This window comes from Cheilinus undulatus, linkage group 10 (assembly GCF_018320785.1).
Source record: "Cheilinus undulatus linkage group 10, ASM1832078v1, whole genome shotgun sequence".
NCBI lineage: Eukaryota > Metazoa > Chordata > Actinopteri > Labriformes > Labridae > Cheilinus > Cheilinus undulatus.
The window spans coordinates 50,444,751-50,463,784 of record NC_054874.1 but is presented as its reverse complement, the minus strand read 5'-3'; the positions used below and the strand labels follow the sequence as shown (position 1 = coordinate 50,463,784).

General features: G+C 41.6%; 1 protein-coding gene across 5 annotated transcripts in view; it reads left to right on the top strand.

Moving 5' to 3' along the window:
- LOC121516554 (protocadherin-1-like) overlaps positions 1-19,034 on the top strand; it is a 424,991-nt gene that overhangs the window by 195,523 nt on the left and 210,434 nt on the right. For all 5 annotated transcript variants that reach the window (XM_041797897.1, XM_041797896.1, XM_041797899.1 and 2 more), the window contains exon 4: positions 17,621-17,840. In XM_041797897.1, the coding sequence (XP_041653831.1) occupies positions 17,621-17,840 (220 nt within the window). The remainder of the gene's footprint in view (positions 1-17,620; positions 17,841-19,034) is intronic.

The following is a 19,034-nucleotide window of genomic DNA, read 5'->3' as shown; positions in this document are numbered from 1 at the left end:
TACACTAAAGCTTCACCTCCTCCACCCCAGCCTCCTCCTTTATAGACTAAAGCTTCATCTCCTCCACCCCAGCCTCCTCCTTTATAGACTAAAGCTTCATCTCCTCCACCCCAGCCTCCTCCTTTATAGACTAAAGCTTCATCTCCTCCACCCCAGCCTCTTCCTTTATAGACTAAAGCTTCACCTCCTCCACCCCAGCCTCCTCCTTTATAGACTAAAGCTTCACCTCCTCCACCCCAGCCTCCTCCTTTATAGACTAAAGCTTCATCTCCTCCACCCCAGCCTCCTCCTTTATAGACTAAAGCTTCATCTCCTCCACCCCAGCCTCTTCCTTTATAGACTAAAGCTTCACCTCCTCCACCCCAGCCTCCTCCTTTATAGACTAAAGCTTCACCTCCTCCACTCCAGCCTCCTCCTGTATAGACTAAAGCTTCACCTCCTCCACCCCAGCCTCCTCCTTTATAGACTAAAGCTTCACCTCCTCCACCCCAGCCTCCTCTTTGATAGACTAAAGCATGTTGTACCCTCGTATTGAAAAACTAATTTGAATGTATTTAAACACATTCATAAATGTATCTACCCATACGGGGGTTCCTAGCCATGCGACAGACACAGAAGATGGGGAACATGTGGAGTAGAATCTGGAAGACAGAGGCGAGAGTGAGTACTCATCAAAATCAAACAGGACATACACATAAAACAGAATAAACTCAAGAACATGACTCTAGGGAGCTTGAGAGGAAACCACTCCTGCACAGATTCTGTATTTCTTCTTGAATCTGTTAAATTGGCCTCCATATCCTCCCCCCTCCTCCTCCCTCTCTGCCGGTCTCTTTTTCACCTCCTGCAGGAGAAGCAGCAGCAGGAGGAGTCCTTTTGATCTGACACTACAGCTTTCCTTCATTCCACCTCTAAAGTCCTGTTTCTGATTTCTCCTACACCCCTGCTCATCTTTTATACCATCCTCCTCACCTCTTTCCTCTTCAACCCCTCTCACACTTGTTTCTGCTCCTCTTCCTTTTCCTTTATCCTTTGACACTAAAAGTTCCTTCTCCTTTACTTTTTTGTTCCCTTTCTGCTACATCCCCAAACATATGCAGCTCTCAGCGTTCACTGCTTCATTTTGCCTAGTTTTTCTGTACCTTAGATATGAACTGTATCCTCCAGCCGCCTTCCTTCCAATAGGATTGCACACTTCTCTGCAGCCATCTTGTACAAACTCAGCATTGTGCTCCATTTAGAGCCTTTTTATTTCTGCCTTTCTGCATGATGGATTCTGCAGCATATTCATGGCCTCGGCGTTTCCCTCAGCGATGGTAATGAAGGTCAGTTACTATGGATTCAAGGAAAAATGGTTCATCACGCCTCCTTGTTTTACATAAAAGTGCATGTGTGCGTTTTGCCTGCAGACGACGGTGAGTTGTTTCGGGGGAGGAACGATGGCAAACTTCAGTCAAAGTGCAGCATTAACAGTTTGCTGCAGAGGAAGGTGGCCGTGATGAGACGTTTTTCCTTGAATTCTTAATTACTGACCTTCATCACTGTTACAGCGCGTTCGATAAACACTCTCCACGTCTGTTATATAAGTTTAGAGGGTTAAAACACAGAATATTAGCGGCTTTAATGGAGGACGATATGCTGATGAGCCTGACTAACCTCCACTTTAGACTCATTAATGCTTTTGAAATTCTAAATCCTTCTCTTCTGTTTTATTTTAAATATGGAGCAGAAAAATACTCCTCAAATAACCCAGAAGTCTGACTTTAGTGGGAGCTTTCTTTAAGCAAAACAATAATGCAGATTTAGACCCTTGGTCCATTTTTGGCCTGGATGTAATTTACCTTTTTACTGTATCAGCATACATTCATACACCACGATGAGATTAAGATCTGAAACCAATGCACTGATTGTATTCAGTTGCATTAACTGGATATTTTGCCTCCTTTGTTGCACTGTAGTTAAGCTACAGTAGCAGAGGGGATGCTACTTAAAGTCCCTGTAAAGTTAAATCCAGAATTTGTGTCTTAACGCTCCAGAAATGTTGGAATAAGGTTGCTGTAAATACGAGGAAACACTGAGATCTATGTGGAATGTCAGTGGCCACGATGGGGAATAGCCCCGCCCCCCTAAACGCTACAACGATATAAAATCACAGAGCAATTCACTGCACTGCAGTCTGTTGTTCATAACAGTTCACCATAAGGTCAGGGGGCAGGCTAAATGCTGGAGAGATTGTCTATTTTTCAGTTGAACCAGATGCAGCAGGAACATCTGACCTCCTGAAGGTGTGTTTTAATCCACGTTTCTCTTTAGTCCTGGATGATTGAAAGAAGCAGACTGTAGCTTTGTCTCTCTCAAAGCAGCAGCAGTTATATCCCTCATGTCTGTTAGCTACAGGATAAATAAAGTTTGGTGGAGTATCTGGTGATAGACACGTTTTATTCCTGCCTAGTCTCCTGGTCTGTCACAGTAAAAGCCTCCAATGTGAATCATGATTGAAGACTTTTATTTTGAAGAGAACATCAGGAAATTGAGTGTTTTCAGCAAAACCTTACAATATCCCAAAATAAATAAATTCCACCCTCGTCCACCTGGACGGTTTTGTGTCTTCTTCAAGCTCTGGTCCTCTACCAGAGGCCTGGGAACCTGAGGGTTCAGGATCTTAGCTGCACTTCTCGACCTCAGATGTTCCCGGTACCTTCTGGAGCCATGGACTGGCACCTGCTCCCTTGCAAAGTCCAAATGGGCAATTTTAAGGTGTTTAAGGAGGTGAGGCTTTTGAAGATGTTTTCAGTTTTCTAAGCCCCTCCCTCACAGATGCCGTCTGATGGTTACTGGGCTGCAGTCGGCACCAGTAACGGCCTCAATTTGGGTCAAGGATCGCCCAGTGTCTTGACGAACAGCCAATCCAATCCTCCAGCTCAGCGCCGGTGAAATTTTTTTGGGTCTACCCCTTGACATTTTTGCTCCATAACCCTCAGGATCTTTGAAGAAATTCAAAATGACGGTCTTACTGCGTCCAACCTCAGCAGCGATGAAGCGTTGCTTAAAGCCTTGCTGATGCAGCTTAATAATCTGACCACATTCAGAGACAGAAAGCTTCTCTGACTTTGCCATCAGGTCATGACAGTGAGAATACCTGACAGAAGATCACATTGAATCCACTTTTATTTATTTTTTTCAGATTTTGGCTTCTAAAGGCTGTGGTCTTAAACTTTTGATCAACTGATGAACAGACTATTTCACTTTAATTTTTTCCAATAAATTGCTACTCAATTTTTTTTTTTTTTTTTTTTTTTTTTTTTTGTCTAGCTCCCGTTTGTTACTTTTTGCATTTTAAAGCTCTACTTAGAACCTTCTTAAGATCCAACAGTGAAATTTATTAGACCACCACCCAAAGTCAGGTTTCTGCCACAGCTGCCCTAAATTAACAGCATTGGTAATTACCAAAATCATTTTTGATGTTTCTGCAATGGTTAATACACCAATATGTAGAAGCTCTTTAACCCAAGTGATATTTTTAATGCTAAAATAGAATTATTATTGTTATCCATGAATTTTCAAATTACTGATTTACAAAAAACGGAAAAAATAGTAAAGCACATTAATATTTCTGATTAATATGTCAGATTATAGTTATTTACTGTCATTCCTGAACAGAAAAATGAGTTTTAGTGGTTGAATGTTATGCCTGATTCATTTCTGACTTCTCAGAGAAGCCCAGTGAGCCGGCTCAAATTTGGGTGAATTCAGTTTGAAATTCCTCATTCCTGTTCAAAATGGTAAAACGTGGAGAGCTGACTGAAAATGAAAGAGTCTGCATTAAAGCACTTCATGATGCTGGATGGTCTCTGAGACAGATATGACAGCTGGTCTGATACATTTGTTAAGCTCTGTATATATAAATACATATATACATAGTATACACACAGTTCACACCCCCAGGTGCAGATTGTGTCTCTTGCAAAGGTTTTTTTTTTAGTCTGCTTTGTTACAGATATACTGAGATATACTGATGCAGAGGTGGGTAGAGGGTTGTTGGTGTCTTACTAAAGAAAAAACATCCATAGTTACCTGCAGAAGAGACTCTATTGTCCACACGGAGCGTAAACAACCGTCTCCCTGAGAGGTTGCTATGGTTGTCTCTTTTTCCTGTCCTTGGCAGATTATCAGACCAGCTATGTGCATACCACCACCACCTGAATCCAACTGTGTACATACTCAGGTGTCTGGATACTGAAGAATGCTACCAATGTGAAAGTAGACCAGTGGGGGGGGGGGCAATCATGCTCAGGCATGGTAGGAAACAATTGTGCCTAGTGTGAAAACACCCTGACATGATTGTGACATCTGCTCCTCATTAGTCTGCTGGTTTGCTGCTTCATGCTTGTGTCCAGGTGACCAGAAATGTCCAAATAAACACATGAATAAGTAGGGCAAATTCTCTGCAGATACAGCGAGGGTCAGGTATTTCTATGTAAACATAAATCAAGATTTGGAGGGATTATTTTGTCTACATGAGGTTAAAAAATCTCTATAAGATTGCAGCTAAAGAAGTGACAGACATCACTGGGTTAAATAAAGGTGGCTAAAAAACTCTCTGCAAGCATGTGGTCTGCACGAGTCCACTCTGGCTGACGTTGTTTGATAGTAAATGAAATTCAGTTATTTGAGGTCATTTTCGATCAGGATGAATTATTTATCAGTTCTTCCTCCGCTCTGTCTCTGATTAGGTTACTTTCTTGGAAAATGTTTGCATTTTTCTTGCCTTCCTGCTTGATTTTCCATATTTTTGTTTCTAATCAGGTCGGATCTTTTTGAAGTTGCTGTGTTTTGGCATTGTCATCCATCAAAGTTAGAGATGAATTTTTAAAATCAGTGATACTGAAACCTTGAGAGTTTGTAGTCGGCAGGTTTTCATCTCTTAAAAAATCACCTGCAGCTGTAGTGGAGGAGTCGGCCGCGGCCTGCTGTCTCTGACAGCTTCAGGTTTCTGGATGTTGGCTGGTCTTTATATTCCTCCCCTCTGATCTGCTCCACTTTCCCATGGTGCAACCTGCTGAGATGGCACTTCTATTTCCAGCAAACAAACACACACACACACACACCCACACACACACACACACACTGAGGAGCAGGAGCAGGAAAAGGGCAGAATAAACAGAGATGTGGTGTGTGTGTATTTGGAGGTGACAGGCAGAGAGGCATCGAGACCATTTGATCCGCTTCATTCCTCCTTTCATGTATATATAGATGTGATTTATCTCCTAATGCTCACACAGCAGCAGAGGCAGCCTTTATTAATAACACGCACTTATTTAACCGTGAGCCACAGCAGGTCTCAGGTTGGGACAAATCTGAATATTTGGCAAATAAAGACAGTTTTCTTCTGCTTTATTTGTGCTGGGAATTCTGGGAGGTGAAGAAAAGCTGGCAAAACAACACGGAAAACCACTTCTGTGTGCTTTAAAATCAACAAACTGTTGTGTTTGAGCGCCTCGGCTCCAGAAATCACACGTTCTTTACATCCCGGCCCAGCGTTTCCAAAGCAAACCGCAGCGCTGTGGGTTTTTATTTGCTTTTCCTCCAGTCTCTGTAAGCTCTGCTAGAACAGGTGTTTCTGCAGATTTCAATACAAGATTTGACTGTGAACCAGCTTGTAGCTCGACGTGGAAAAATGCACATTTGATTCCTGTAAAAAGGGGGAAAAAATACGATACAAGTAAGAGAAAAATACAGATGACTTGTTGCTCAATATCAGATCACAGAAGAGTGGAGTTCTCCTGGAACAGCCTCACCTGAGCTCAGGGATCCTGACAGGACCAGGCTCACCAGGTTGCCTGTTGGCTGAGAGAAATGCCTTAAAACTAGACGAGTAGATTCATATTGGTGCTCTTTTTCTGCTCCACATGTGTGAGTTGGTGTCACATGACTCTGATCAGTTCATATTTGTCTGACAGTTTTCTTTGAGCCAAGGCTACAGGTAGCTCTGTTAGGGATGCAGAGATCTTCCAGCTCTGTATCCACTTTAAAGGAAAGCATCATCTTTTTTATTTACCACACTTTCTATCCAGGAATCTTTTCTCTGGAGTTTTCTAAATCTGCTCTGCTTAATCTCATTTGGAAGTATTGCAGCATACCTCCTGAAAGATAACCCTAACCTTGCAAAGCCAGCAGACTGACCAGATTTCACGTCTCAGATCAGGTGGATCCACCCTCCAAAACCTGATGCCCTTGTTCCTGGTCCCCAGAATGCCTGGACCAATCAGCTTCAGTTGAGCAGAGAGAGGTTTAGTGAAAGCGTCTGCAAGCCTGTCCTGCTTCAAGAGTTTACCGCCTTGTTTACACGACAACATTTTGCTTCGTTTTCCGTTTTCATGTCTAGAAAGTTCCACGTTTACATGGCGACGTTTTGAAACCAGTCTGTCATGAGAACGCAGGAAACAGAAAAACGCTGCAGTAAGGTGATTTACTACCCAACAAAACTGTCTCTACCACAAGGACAGTGTTTTTCATACGTTTTTGAGAATATGTAACATTTTTATCACGTGTGCATCAGAGTCATTCATCACTAAATCCTCCTCATCACCATCGTAGCACAGCAGCGAAACTTTACGGCACATATAAACACAAAAATGCATTGCAAGACCAGTCTTATAACAAAATCCTATTAAGACTGTTTGATTTTCCAGGGACAAATTTTACTCCTAAATCTTTGATTTCTCCTGAATTTTCTCCAAAAGTGCAGCACTTCTTGCTTTTAGCTCAGCAAAAGAATGGCAGCCTTTTCAGAACAATATTTCTACTTCCCTAATTCAATTTTGTCTGCTCCTTGGAAGTGGTTAACTATCTTTTTTAACCTTAACACGGGAGCTTTAATCCTGTCTCCTCCATCAGCTGAGCTGTGATATGTAGCCGGTGGAGGAGACAGAAGAGTCTACGGGCTGAAGTTAGTCATTAAAACTTAAAGAAAAATAAAACGTCTAAATCATTTCGGAGAAGCAGATATATAGGAAAATAGAAAAATAATTCTGAAAAAATGGCTCCAGCTGCGCTCATGTGCAGCGCCGTGCTTTATGAGAAAATCCACGAGGAGTTAAAGGCCGACGGTGATTATCATGATGATCAATTAAAAAAGTAAAAGTAACCATTTCCAGAATTACTAGCATGACTTTATCTAAAGAAAGTAGCACTGAGAGCCCTCTAAACCAGAATCATGTGTCCCCTTTTCTAAATCCAGCTGTCTGTAACATGACAAGCTGAATCACAGTAAGTTACACCAGACTCGAGCTGCCACGGCTCGCTTCAGAGCGCTGCGACACTTACGCTTGACAGCTGACTGCGTAGTGCGCATGTGTGTTTTCAGAAAGTGTCGTTTTTCCTGTTTACATGGTGACGGGGGCGTTTTAAAAAACTTCCACTCTGGAGCCCGTTTTCAAATTGTTCCGTTTTCACGTGCCAAAACGCCGTTCTCGTGTAAACGGACAGCCAAAACGCTACAGAGGTCTCGTGTTTTCACCTAAAAACGTTGCCGGGTGAACAGGGCATAACTTACTGACTGACTCCACTGATAGTGAACAAGGCTGCAGGTCGAGTTTGACTTCTGTGTCTCTGGTCGGCCTGTAATGAACGTGACAGACACAACTTCTGTCCAAACAAGGGGCTGCATGAGTTGAAAGTTTTTAAAGTCGACTTTCATGTGATAAAAGTCGAGTGGACTCTGAGTAGTCATTGACAAAGTCATGAATGAGTCGACAGGAGAGGGGAATAAACATTTAGGTTATTATGGTATATAAGCTAGAAAACACAGAAAAGCTGATACACCTCAGTGACACATTAAAAAAGAAAATCTGTGAGCTCGACAGTTAACTTTAAACAAGTGTTTTACTCTTTATGTTAATCTGCCTTCCTTTTCTCACAGTACGATTGTTCTTTCAGTATTTTCTTAAACTAGACATTTAATGATCCATGGACTGCAACAAAAGTGGTGTATAATTTTAAAAATATAAGTTTGTGTCCAGATATTAGGTAAAATAAATATAGCGATATACATCTAAGCCAGCAAATACCATTTTAAGACATTTAACGAGCAAAATTAGCTTTTTTCTTCCTAGATACACTCAGAAATATTTAGTCCTAATGCATATGAAATTTCCATCCATTTGAATTCCTCAGACGTAACGTTAAAAGGCCAATGAAGTTTATGTGCTGCATATTTGTCACTCAAATGTCAATGAAACAATTAAGAATGAGATTTATGTAATAATACCAATTAACCCAATGTGTTTAGAATGGATGAGCACAGATCCACTGAATCTTTATCTAAACCTGGTGTAAATGTCATAAAGTTGAACTAAATGAATCTTGGTTGATCCACAGCTCGTCATATTTAAACTATATTCATATGTTTTAACTGATTAAATTCAATTGTTTTCACAATTAACAGATTTATACTGATTTAAAGGAATTTGAACAAATAAATTCTTAAAATGTAATAATTTAAATAAAATCAAATAGATGTAAATACTTAAAAATAAACTATGCCATGATTCATTTTTCTGAGTGTTAGGAGAATTCTTACTGCTAGAAGCAATTCAGGCCATGATTATTGCTTTTCTTAAAGTTTGATGTTTTATCTGGACTTGTAAAATAATTGTGGCTTAAATAAGGTGAAATTTAAATTACTTGCCTTAGAATTAGATAAAAAACACTTGATTTTAGGTTTAGTTTGTGTAGTGCACAGTGCTTTATTGGTTGAAAATAACAGAGGTGAGATTTTTAAACCTACCTGTAAAAGATAATCTTCCATTGTTTGATGGTAAAATGTTCAAAAATGTGAAAAGTCCTGAATGTTTTAGAGGAAATGGACTCAGAGACTGCACAGTGAGCGAACATCGATGCTGTGAAATGGAGGAATCGACAGACTGCTTACATTACACAACAGCTCTGGTTTTATCCCGGCACAGAAATACAAACAGCGACCTTTCTGACACCTCCAGGTTTCAGGGATTCAGCGGAGAATAAAGACAGAGAGTGTGAGTGTTCTCAGATGTGCTGAGAGTCCGGTTATGACGGAGCGTTTGAATGTGTTGGAGAGGAGCCGGTCGCCCCGAGCACAGAGGAGAGCCGGGCTTCTGATGCCTCAGCAGCACATTGTGTCCACACAGTTTAAAGGACAGCTCCAGAGAGGCCTCACTTTTGTGCTATTTCCATCAGACGGACACTAATTCTGCCAGCACGCTGCACATCGCAGAGATTTAACCTGTTTCAGTCAAGACTGTCTGAGTGATTTCAGAGCAAACAGCAGAAGAACCAGCGATTGGATTCTTAACTGTAGTAGAGCCCTCACAATTCTAGACGAACTAAAACCAAAGAGCAATTTTAGCACCGAAAAAATATCATTTGGGAATGTTGTAGAATTCAAATCTACATCTAAACATTTCAGCGCAAAATGTTGTCTTACAAACCCCAATTCCAAAAAAAGCTGGGACACTGTAAAATGCAATTAAACCTAATGCAGTGATTTGCAAATCCTTCTCAACCTACATTATATAGAACTGAGACTACACGATTCTTTTGGTCGTTCACGGCGGCACCATGTCAGACTATGCAACCAAAATCTCGTCCTGTCTTGGCCGACAGCCTGGCCACACTACAAGAGTGGTCGGGACCGCTTAGCGTATGCTGACGTCACCACTGTCTCCACGACTGACTGTGAGTTGACAGGCTGACAGGTTGTCGGGGGCGGGCCAAAGATTGTCAATCACTTTACAACAGAAGCGCTCAGTGTGATTGTAGCTGTCTTTTGCTAAAAAAAAAGGAATTTAAGAAACAATTATGGATTGGATTATGGATATAAGTATGGATGTATCAAAAGGAGGACAATATGGACTGGCTCTCCTTCAGAGAGAACTTAAGGTAATGCATGTGATAATGTAAATAAAATAAAATAACATTTACACACTAGTTTTAGGGAATAAAAGTGGATAAAAGTGGTAAATCTAGTAAATGATGATGCAAAGATAAGGAGCGAATGTTCTCCTGTTGTTAGACGTCAGGATTCACGTCGTTGACATCGGGTCAGGGTGTCAAACTAGACGAGATGTGAGAAAAATTCTGACATGCTAGTCTTGTAGGTTGTGAGGAATCGTAAGGAGTCTTGGACGCGTCGTTAGTTATGTTAATAGACAGTTTGTCGTTCCCGACTCTCAGAATCAGGCCTGAGTTTTGACGACGAGCTGCGACGTCGCAGTCGGGCTTGAATCTGGCTAAATTCCTGTAGTCTGAGCCAGCCTTTAAAGAGAATTTTTCCTCTTTATTTTTTTCTGTTTTTCATCACTAATGGAGCTCAACAAAGTGGTTCCAGAAGACGAAAAACATTAATTCTCTCCATGGCAGATTTGATTTTTAGCCATATCATCAGAAGAAGCCGAGTTTGACCTGAGAGCTACCTGAGAGTGAAACGAAGAGATCTTCTTCTGTAGAAGACAAATGTTCCTACGATATCAACCTTGTTTATATGCAATCTCAGCCAAAAATACAACGATACCCACAATCCTCTGGGTGTTAAAGCATTGTCTGTGATTGGTGGGATCTCTGGTTATCATTGAAATGCTGAGACTGTGAATGAAGGCTGTCCACGGTTGATGGTGACTTTACCTGCCGCTGCAGTTTGAAGCGATAAAGACACAAACCACTGTACATCATCATCATTTCTAATATCACCACCAGGGCTGAAACGATTCCTCGAATTATCCGGGTAATTCGATCAAAAAAATTCCTCGAGGCGAATTATCTGCCTTGAGGCTTCACTTAAATCAGTCCTACATCCATATACGCCCACGCTGTATTGCGCCATGTCAGCACGGTGTGCTGTGTTTTGCACAGATGGCTATTTGTGTGGCACAATGCCCTTGTTTTCATTGTTACAATAACTTAACATGCATGATACGAGGTGTGAAAATCACGAGGGAAGAGAAGTTGATGCAGCGATGTTTGCAGGTAGGCTACTTGTCCTGCGTTTTTACGCATCCACTGGCCGTGGCTTCACGGCAGATATGGCACTACGCCTGCACCGGTGAACCTATGCAGGTCTCTGAGTTTACGCCTACGCGCTGCCTGCACGACTCACAGCGGTCAGTTTGTATCTGCAGACTTCAGGGAATTTCATAAACTTCTCTGATTGACCCGACAGTTTTACAGAACACCTTCACGATTCAAGTCCTGCTTTGGTGCTTTCTCTCTCTCTCTCTCTCTCTCTCTCTCTCTCTCCCCGTGTGTGCACGTTATACATTGAATTGTAAATTATCTAAAATTTTGCCCACTGACGTCTTGATTTCAGCGTATTTTTCAAAAAGTTTCAGCATCCCAAACGATTTGATAAGACTTATATTGATAATGAATTGACAACAATAAAGTAAAAACACGCTATTGCCACAGAGGGTGGCTGAGAGTGACACTAAATAGGTTAAAGTTCATCATCATACAGTCAGGATTCAACAGGCCACAGAAGCAGCTTTATCCCTTAAAATGTGTGTCAGTGGATGGTCTTAAAAGGTCATATTTTTATTTTATGGTGGATGAACTCACAAACAAAAATGTACAAAATGAAAAGTGAACACCCTTTGAAAACAGACCATATTCCTGTAATCTAAAGGTTCACATTTTGGCCATCATCAGACCTCTGTGTGAATGATGGAGCTTTATTCTTGCTGTAATGTGAAATATTACATTCATGCATAAACTAGAGGATGTTAAAATGATTAAGTGTCCCTTTACTTCAATGACGAACTGGAAAATAAAAATGAACTACAATGAAAGAAATAAAGTGTTGGCAAAAATTTCCTGGTAAAGGATCCCTTAAACCCCAAATATGGCATCATCTAATGTCATTACTTAACTTCCTTTCCTTGTAACTTTAAGAAATGTAAACTGTCATCAGAACTTCATTGCACTTTGTAAAAATATATTTTCTTTAGAGAACCTGCTAATGTCAATCTTTAATATGGAGGTAGTTCATTTAAGGGAACAAACTTCTTTTCTCATTTGTACTACTTCTGTTGAAAAAGCAAAAGTGACTGATTAAAAAATTTCAATCTTTCTTATTAGAGTACTCGATTAATCATCAGAAGACTCGATAGAGTACTCGACTACAAAAATAATCTATTACTGCAGCCCTAATCACCACTACAGTACAGATAGGTGTAGAAAAGGGGGGACATATATGGTTTGAAAGCCTGAAAGGCTGTCATTAACAATGAATAAAATTAATTGCAATGGATTGTGGGATATGTAGTTCCCCCTCCTTGTACACAGTCGTGTAGCTCTGCCTTTTCCTCAGTTGTCAGACGCCATTTATGCATCAAATCAAACGTCAAGAGTACTGAGGTAGCTGATAGCTTGGTTCATGCATTAAAAGCAGTGAAATAAGGATTTGGCTGAACGTCTATGGGAGATTTAAATGATGAATTTCACCTCAAGAACCAGCACTGCTGAGCTAGCAGTAAACTGCTGGCTTCTTTGCTGTTAGATTTCTCATTCCAAATGTAAAAAATTGTTGGTTGTAAAATACAGCGACCATTAAGCTTCATCTTCATCCTTTTGGCTATCTTAAACCTCGTAAAGGCATATTACTATCAGATAACCAAGCTAAACAGCTACATGAATACTCAGGACTTTAAATCTAAATGATTTGGCATGAAAACAACGATTGAAAAATGGAGGGAAATACAAAAATACAAGACTGTTTATACATGAGTTTTCCTCTAGTGAGGGGACTACACATCCCATAATCCCTTAGCTTATTGTGAATAACAACAGGATCCAACATAATGTGTTTCTCTTAAATGTACACAGACCTTCTTTCTGTGTTTTGAATCAACAACAATTCAGTTAAATCATGCTTTCTTTCTAGATCATTGTCCGTTAACTTCGTCGGCTTAAACCAGACTCCTTTAAGCGGTGAAATCGTTGAGCTCCTGCTTAGAGAAATGTGAGATAAAGGCTTTAACGAGGAGCTCAAACCCGCTCCGTCTCTGCTGGTCTGACTGGTTCGGGGGCCCTGACAGCGCCCAGTTGCCATGGTGATGGAGTATCTGCCGAGCCAGGGATGCTGCTCTTTATCAGCCCGGGCCGGTCAGGTGTGGGGGTGTGATTGAAATGTTTGACCGTGCATTGTGTGCCTTTGAATGAGGACACAGATTGTTTGGCAGCACTATTTGCACACTGTGTGTATTTTTGTGTGAGTTGTCCTGCGTCCCTGCTGTGCTATAGGGAGGCTAATTGTATTTTAATTACAAAACCATCAAACACACGAATCGGACGGCTACCTTCCACCCTCACAAACACACGAACACGCAGCAGTCAGGGGAGAGTGTGTCTTCAGTCTTTGTTACACCACTGTGGAGCTCAGGGGGACGAAAACCAAAGACATGACTGAAACTTTAAATATGGTCTAAAATCTGATGCAACTGAAGCTCATCTTTATTCATCCAAAAGGAGACAAAAAGTCAGATTCAGCCTCATATTACTTTAAATGAAACTATTCACTTAACTCTTCAAATACTGAAGATAGGAGGGAGCCCAAAGCTTCAACTTGTGATGCTTCATGATGCTACTGAAGTGTTGGGACTGTGTTCGACATTTTCTCAAGCCTTTTTTGTGTTAGGGTAAGTTATTTTACACTCTGGCTGTGTAGTAAAACTGTGATTCTTCAGTGGTCTAGAGTCAGAACCTACCAGCCTCTCCTTAATGGAAAACTACAACTCAAATATTTTAGAATTTCAATTATAACCAAATATTTCTGATAAAAATAGGGCATTATGCATATATTTAAGCCACTTAATATGGAGCTCTGCATGTGTAAGACTGCCTATTAGTAGAATATGTAGTATCATATGGTCTATGGTGCACTCTGAAGCAAACTGGGTGGCTAATATGAGAGTTATACCAACTTACTGTCAAATTGGCGAGATATAAAAATGGTCACCATTGCCAGTGAGATGACCAAAATGATGGTTATCTCACTGGTCATCTATGAGATGTTTGTGTGTAGGTCCAGTGTGATACTGTGGGGTTGGCATAAAGCCTCATTTTGAAATTGAGCTGGTCTACTTCCTGTTGGGACTGGGATTTGGGCATGGGTCCTGAAGGCTGTTTTGTAGGAGGAGTCATGCTGCATCTGTAGGTGAGAGCTCATACGCCTTAGTGTGAAGGTGTCAGAGGGCTGAATTTTTCAAAAATGTTGTAGGAAAGCAAATAAAAATAAATCATGCAAATAAAACGTGTTGGCCACAGGGGGCGCTGTCATTAAAAGAAATAATCTGATGCATGGATGGATTTAGGCTCACTGGAGAATCATCCCTGTGAGCTTTGGTGACCATTGACAAGTACTAAAAAGTTAGAATTACTGCGCAGAAATCACTGCAGAAAAGTAAAAATAGGTCCAGATTGGGCCCCAGGGCCGTGCCCTACGGCAAAAACGTTTTCAAAAACTTTAGTTCTCCATCTTGTCTGAAATGACTATAAAAATGAAGCTTAGACTAGTGCCGCCTGTCCAAAATTAGACCTTCAGCTGTTTGTAGTGTACTTTCTGTACATTTTGGAGGATGGGCCCTGAGACTTTTTCTTGTTTCATATAAGTGTAGTCTTCACGGCTGTAGCTCTTACTCAGTTCCTTATCTCACATTCAGGGGCCTCTGTTTGTTGGAGTTCCACCAAAATACGAACATTTCCACAATTTGGGGGAAAGTTTGGATCTCTGTCAGACCGGTGCCCCAGCCCTGATAACTTTTCTAAATGGCTAACTGTAGTGGCTAACTGTAGTGGCTAACTGTAGTGGCTAACTGTAGTGGCTAACTGTAGTGGCTAACCACATGTGGTGATTGTTTCTATAGGAGTGTGGCAAATATCACTGAAGTTATGAACGGTCTTTTCTGAAACATCCCTGCAGAGTTCTGGTACCTTCTGGGCCATTCCTGGTTGTACTAATAACCAGACTAACTCAGCTCTGTGGCTCTAACAGCTGTGGTGTTTTTGACCTGCCATTTCCTGTCTGAATGAATGAGAGAGTTCATTCTTCTGAAATTTCTCTGGAACTATTATCTTTCTGTCGAGGTGACTCAGGAGAATGATGGAACTGGGAGTTGTTTTTAAAACGTGACTCATCATGAAATGATGGGAATATCAGAACATGCTCAGACAGAACTGTGGGAGGATAGTCCTCATGTTATACATGATAACATTTATACTGAGCTTTAAAAGAGGCTGGTCTAAACAGAAACAGTGGTAGGCCATGATCATATTTATATTAAGCTTTAAAAGAGGCTGGTCTAAACAGAAACAGTGGTAGGTCATGTGAGCAGCAGGTGTGGTGATGTCAGGTGTTTAGGTCTGGTGAGGCTCTACATCAGTGATAAAGTACATTTACAGCTGTGACTGTTTTCCTCTGTCAAAACACCCCTGACCTCAATCTGTGTGAGAACAGACACAGAGCTAACATAGCTAATAAAGCTAATAAAGCTAATATAGTTACAATAGCAAATATGACTAATAAAGCTAATAAAGCTAATATAGCAAATATGACTAATAAAGCTAATAAAGCTAATATAGCTACTATAGCTAATATGACTAATAAAGCTAATAAAGCTTCTTTAGCTACTATAGCTACAGTAGCTACTATAGCTACTATAGCTACAGTAGCTACTATAGCTACAGTAGCTACTATAACTACTATAGCTACTGTTGCTACTATAGCTACTGTAGCTACTATAGCTACAGTAGCTACTATAGCTACAGTAGCTACTATAGCTACTATAGCTACAGTAGCTACTATAGCTACAGTAGCTACTATAACTACTATAGCTACTGTTGCTACTATAGCTTCTGTAGCTACTGTTGCTACTATAGCTACTGTAGCTACTGTTGCTACTATAGCTACTGTAGCTACAGTAGCTACTGTAGCTACTGTTGCTACTATAGCTACTGTAGCTACAGTAATAGGCTAGTGTCTATGGTCTTGGTGATGTGAGTGTTGTATGCAGCTGTCGCCATGGAAACCCACCCATGAAGCTCCTGCTACAGTTGTAGTGTTTGCATTAATGCCAGAGGAAGTTCAGAACTCTTCAGCAGAGACTTGGAGACTTTTATGCACCACTGACCCGGCTCTGTGATCTTACGTGGTCTTCTTCTTCATGGCTGAGCTGCTGTTGTTCCTAAACTCTTCAGTTTTAATAATATCACTGACAGTTGAGTGTTGAATATCGTGCAGGGATGACATTTCTCCGTCCATCTTACTGCTGAGGTGTCATCATCACAGCGCCATGCTTGGAGTCACTGAGCTCTTCAGAAAGACGCTCTGACTGTCAGTGTCTGTTTATTTAATGTTTCTGTCTGTGGTCCTGACTAAAGGCCGGCTCAGACTACACGATTTTTTTGGTGGTTCACGGCGGCACCATGTCAGACTATGTGACCAAAATCTTGTCCCGTCTTGGCCGACAGCCTGGCCGCACTACAAGAGTGGTCGGGACCGCTCAGCATATGCTGACGTCACCACTGTCTCTGCGACTGAGTGCGAGTTCACAGGTTGTCAGGGGGCGGGCCAAAGAGTGTCAATCACTTTACAACAGAAGCGCTCTGATTGTAGCAGTCTGTTGCTCAAAAAAAGGAAAATAAGAAACAATAATGGATTGGATTATGGATATAAGTATGGATGTATCAAGAGGACAATATGGACTGGCTCTCCTTCAGATAGAACTTAAGGTATGCATGTGATAGCATAAATAAAACAAAATAAAATGTACACATTAGTTTTAGGGAGTAAAAGGGGATAAAAGTGGTAAATCTTGTAAATGATGATGTAAAGATAAGGAGCAAATGTTCTCCTGTTGTTAGACGTCAGGATTCACGTCGTTAACGTCAGGGTGTCAAACTAGACGACGATGTACGAAAAATTCTGACATGCTAGTCTTGTAGAATCGTGGTCGTGGGGCATCTTGGACGCGTCGTTAATTATGCCACACTACAAGACTGTGAGTCGTTCCCGACTCTCAGGATCAGGCCTGAGTTTTGAGGATGAGCTGCGACGTCCCAGTCGGGCTTGAATCTGGCTGAAAACGTGTAGTCTGGGCCGGCCTTTACTTTATCTAAGTGTTCTATTAAACGTCTGTCTCGTGTTCCTTTAACTCCTCCTGATGAATCTGAGTGTGCAGCATCACTGACAGACCTGATTTTGATGGTGTGAAGCAGCTTTTGGCTCTCTGGCTGTAGCAGATGATTTTTAAATTAAACCCACAGATTAGATAAGACAATTAGATGATTTAAAATGAAAGAGTGTGACATGAAAGTACTGACTGGATGAAATCAGGTCTGTGAAGACATGAAAGTTGACTGGAGTATAAAACCAAATCATGCTTAAAGAAGAGAACAGAACGTTTTGGAGGATGATTGTCCCGCTGTCGATGTCTCTGATGTTTCTGAAGTCCAGATTCGTCTTTCATCATCGAGACGTCTTCATCTTTATCTGATAAAGTCAAACTGATTATTAATAAAACCATCTGTTATGTTAAATTTAACTTCAAGTGTCAGTAAAGCTTTAAACCAATCCCTTCTCTCTGTCTCACAGCTCCCCCACCGTCGAGTGACCTTCTCCACAGCCAATCAGGCGCAGGATCTGCAGGACGCGTCCCAGCACAGCTACTACGACAGCGGCCTGGAGGAGTCGGAGACCCCCAGCTCCAAGTCGTCGTCGGGGCCCCGGATCGGGCCCCTGGCACTGCCGGAGGACCACTACGAGCGGACCACGCCCGACGGCAGCATCGGCGAGATGGAGCACCCGGAGAACGGTAAGACCAGGTGGAGTTTCCCCTCCCTCTACTCCTCCTTCTCTTCACCCCCTCCATCTCTCCATCTACACGGCACACACACAAACGGAGAAACACAGCTCGCCTCCACACGCTGATTTCATTACCACACGTCAAAATGCGGCGTGTCAGCAGGAACGTCGCTTTTCTAATCAGACTCCCACAATTCCCTGCGCTGTGTACACCTTCGTTAAAGAGGTGTGTGACCTCACAGCAGCACAACACAATCAATATGCAACATAATCAACTCCCACAGCTTAACGAATTAACATCCCAATTATGTAAATCATACTGAGTCCAACCCTCCATCAGCTCCACTTATAGATCCACAGAGGGAGGCTAGCAGAGCACGCTAACACAATAAACCCCCCCTCTGTTCTGTGGTTAGCATTTTATCAGCCTGTCATCATCATGTTAGCGTGTTGATCTGAGATGTTTGCCGCTGTTTAGCAGCTACAGGACAGTGGCTCTGGAAACACGATGCTAACAGTGATGTTAGCCGGTTAGCCGTGGCCTTAGGGACGCGCTCGGCCCTCTACGTGTTCATCAGGTTTCACCACACTGTCTGCAACACAATCACACACGCTGAAGTGTTTCCACATCCACTGTTGGAGCTCTTCTTAGCACACTGTCTGGTTTATCTAAATCCCAGCCTACTCTAGCAGGTAAATCCTTCTAGACTTTTTAACATCTGCATGTTTGGTCTGAGAATAACTTCAAAGATAGCTTTCTCTAAAAAGAGCTTTAAACCAGCCAGACCTGTCTGAATCTATACTGGTCTGATCTGTGTTTGAGGGAAGAGCCAGGGGAAACTGAAGAAAGCTTTTACCTCGCCGTTTCCTGTTAGCCAGGTCCTTTAGCATGTCTGTTTCTACAACCAATCACAGCCAAGCTGTTTAGCTCGTAGCTTCTCTCCTAATGTTCTCCTCTAAAGACGCAGTCTTAAAGACTAGACTGGGTTTTCTGAGCTTTGCTACCTGACCCCCCAGCAGTAACTCTGAAAAGTTCACGAAGTTCTTAAACTAACAGAACTGGTTTGTCCAAGGGTGTATCGTTTCTGTACGTAAACGGGTCATAGGATTCTTATTTTTCTGGGATGTAACTCTTTTCTAATTCTGAGATTAAAGTGAGATTAAATCTAAGATTAAATTTTGAAGAAGAAGTTAAACTTTGGAG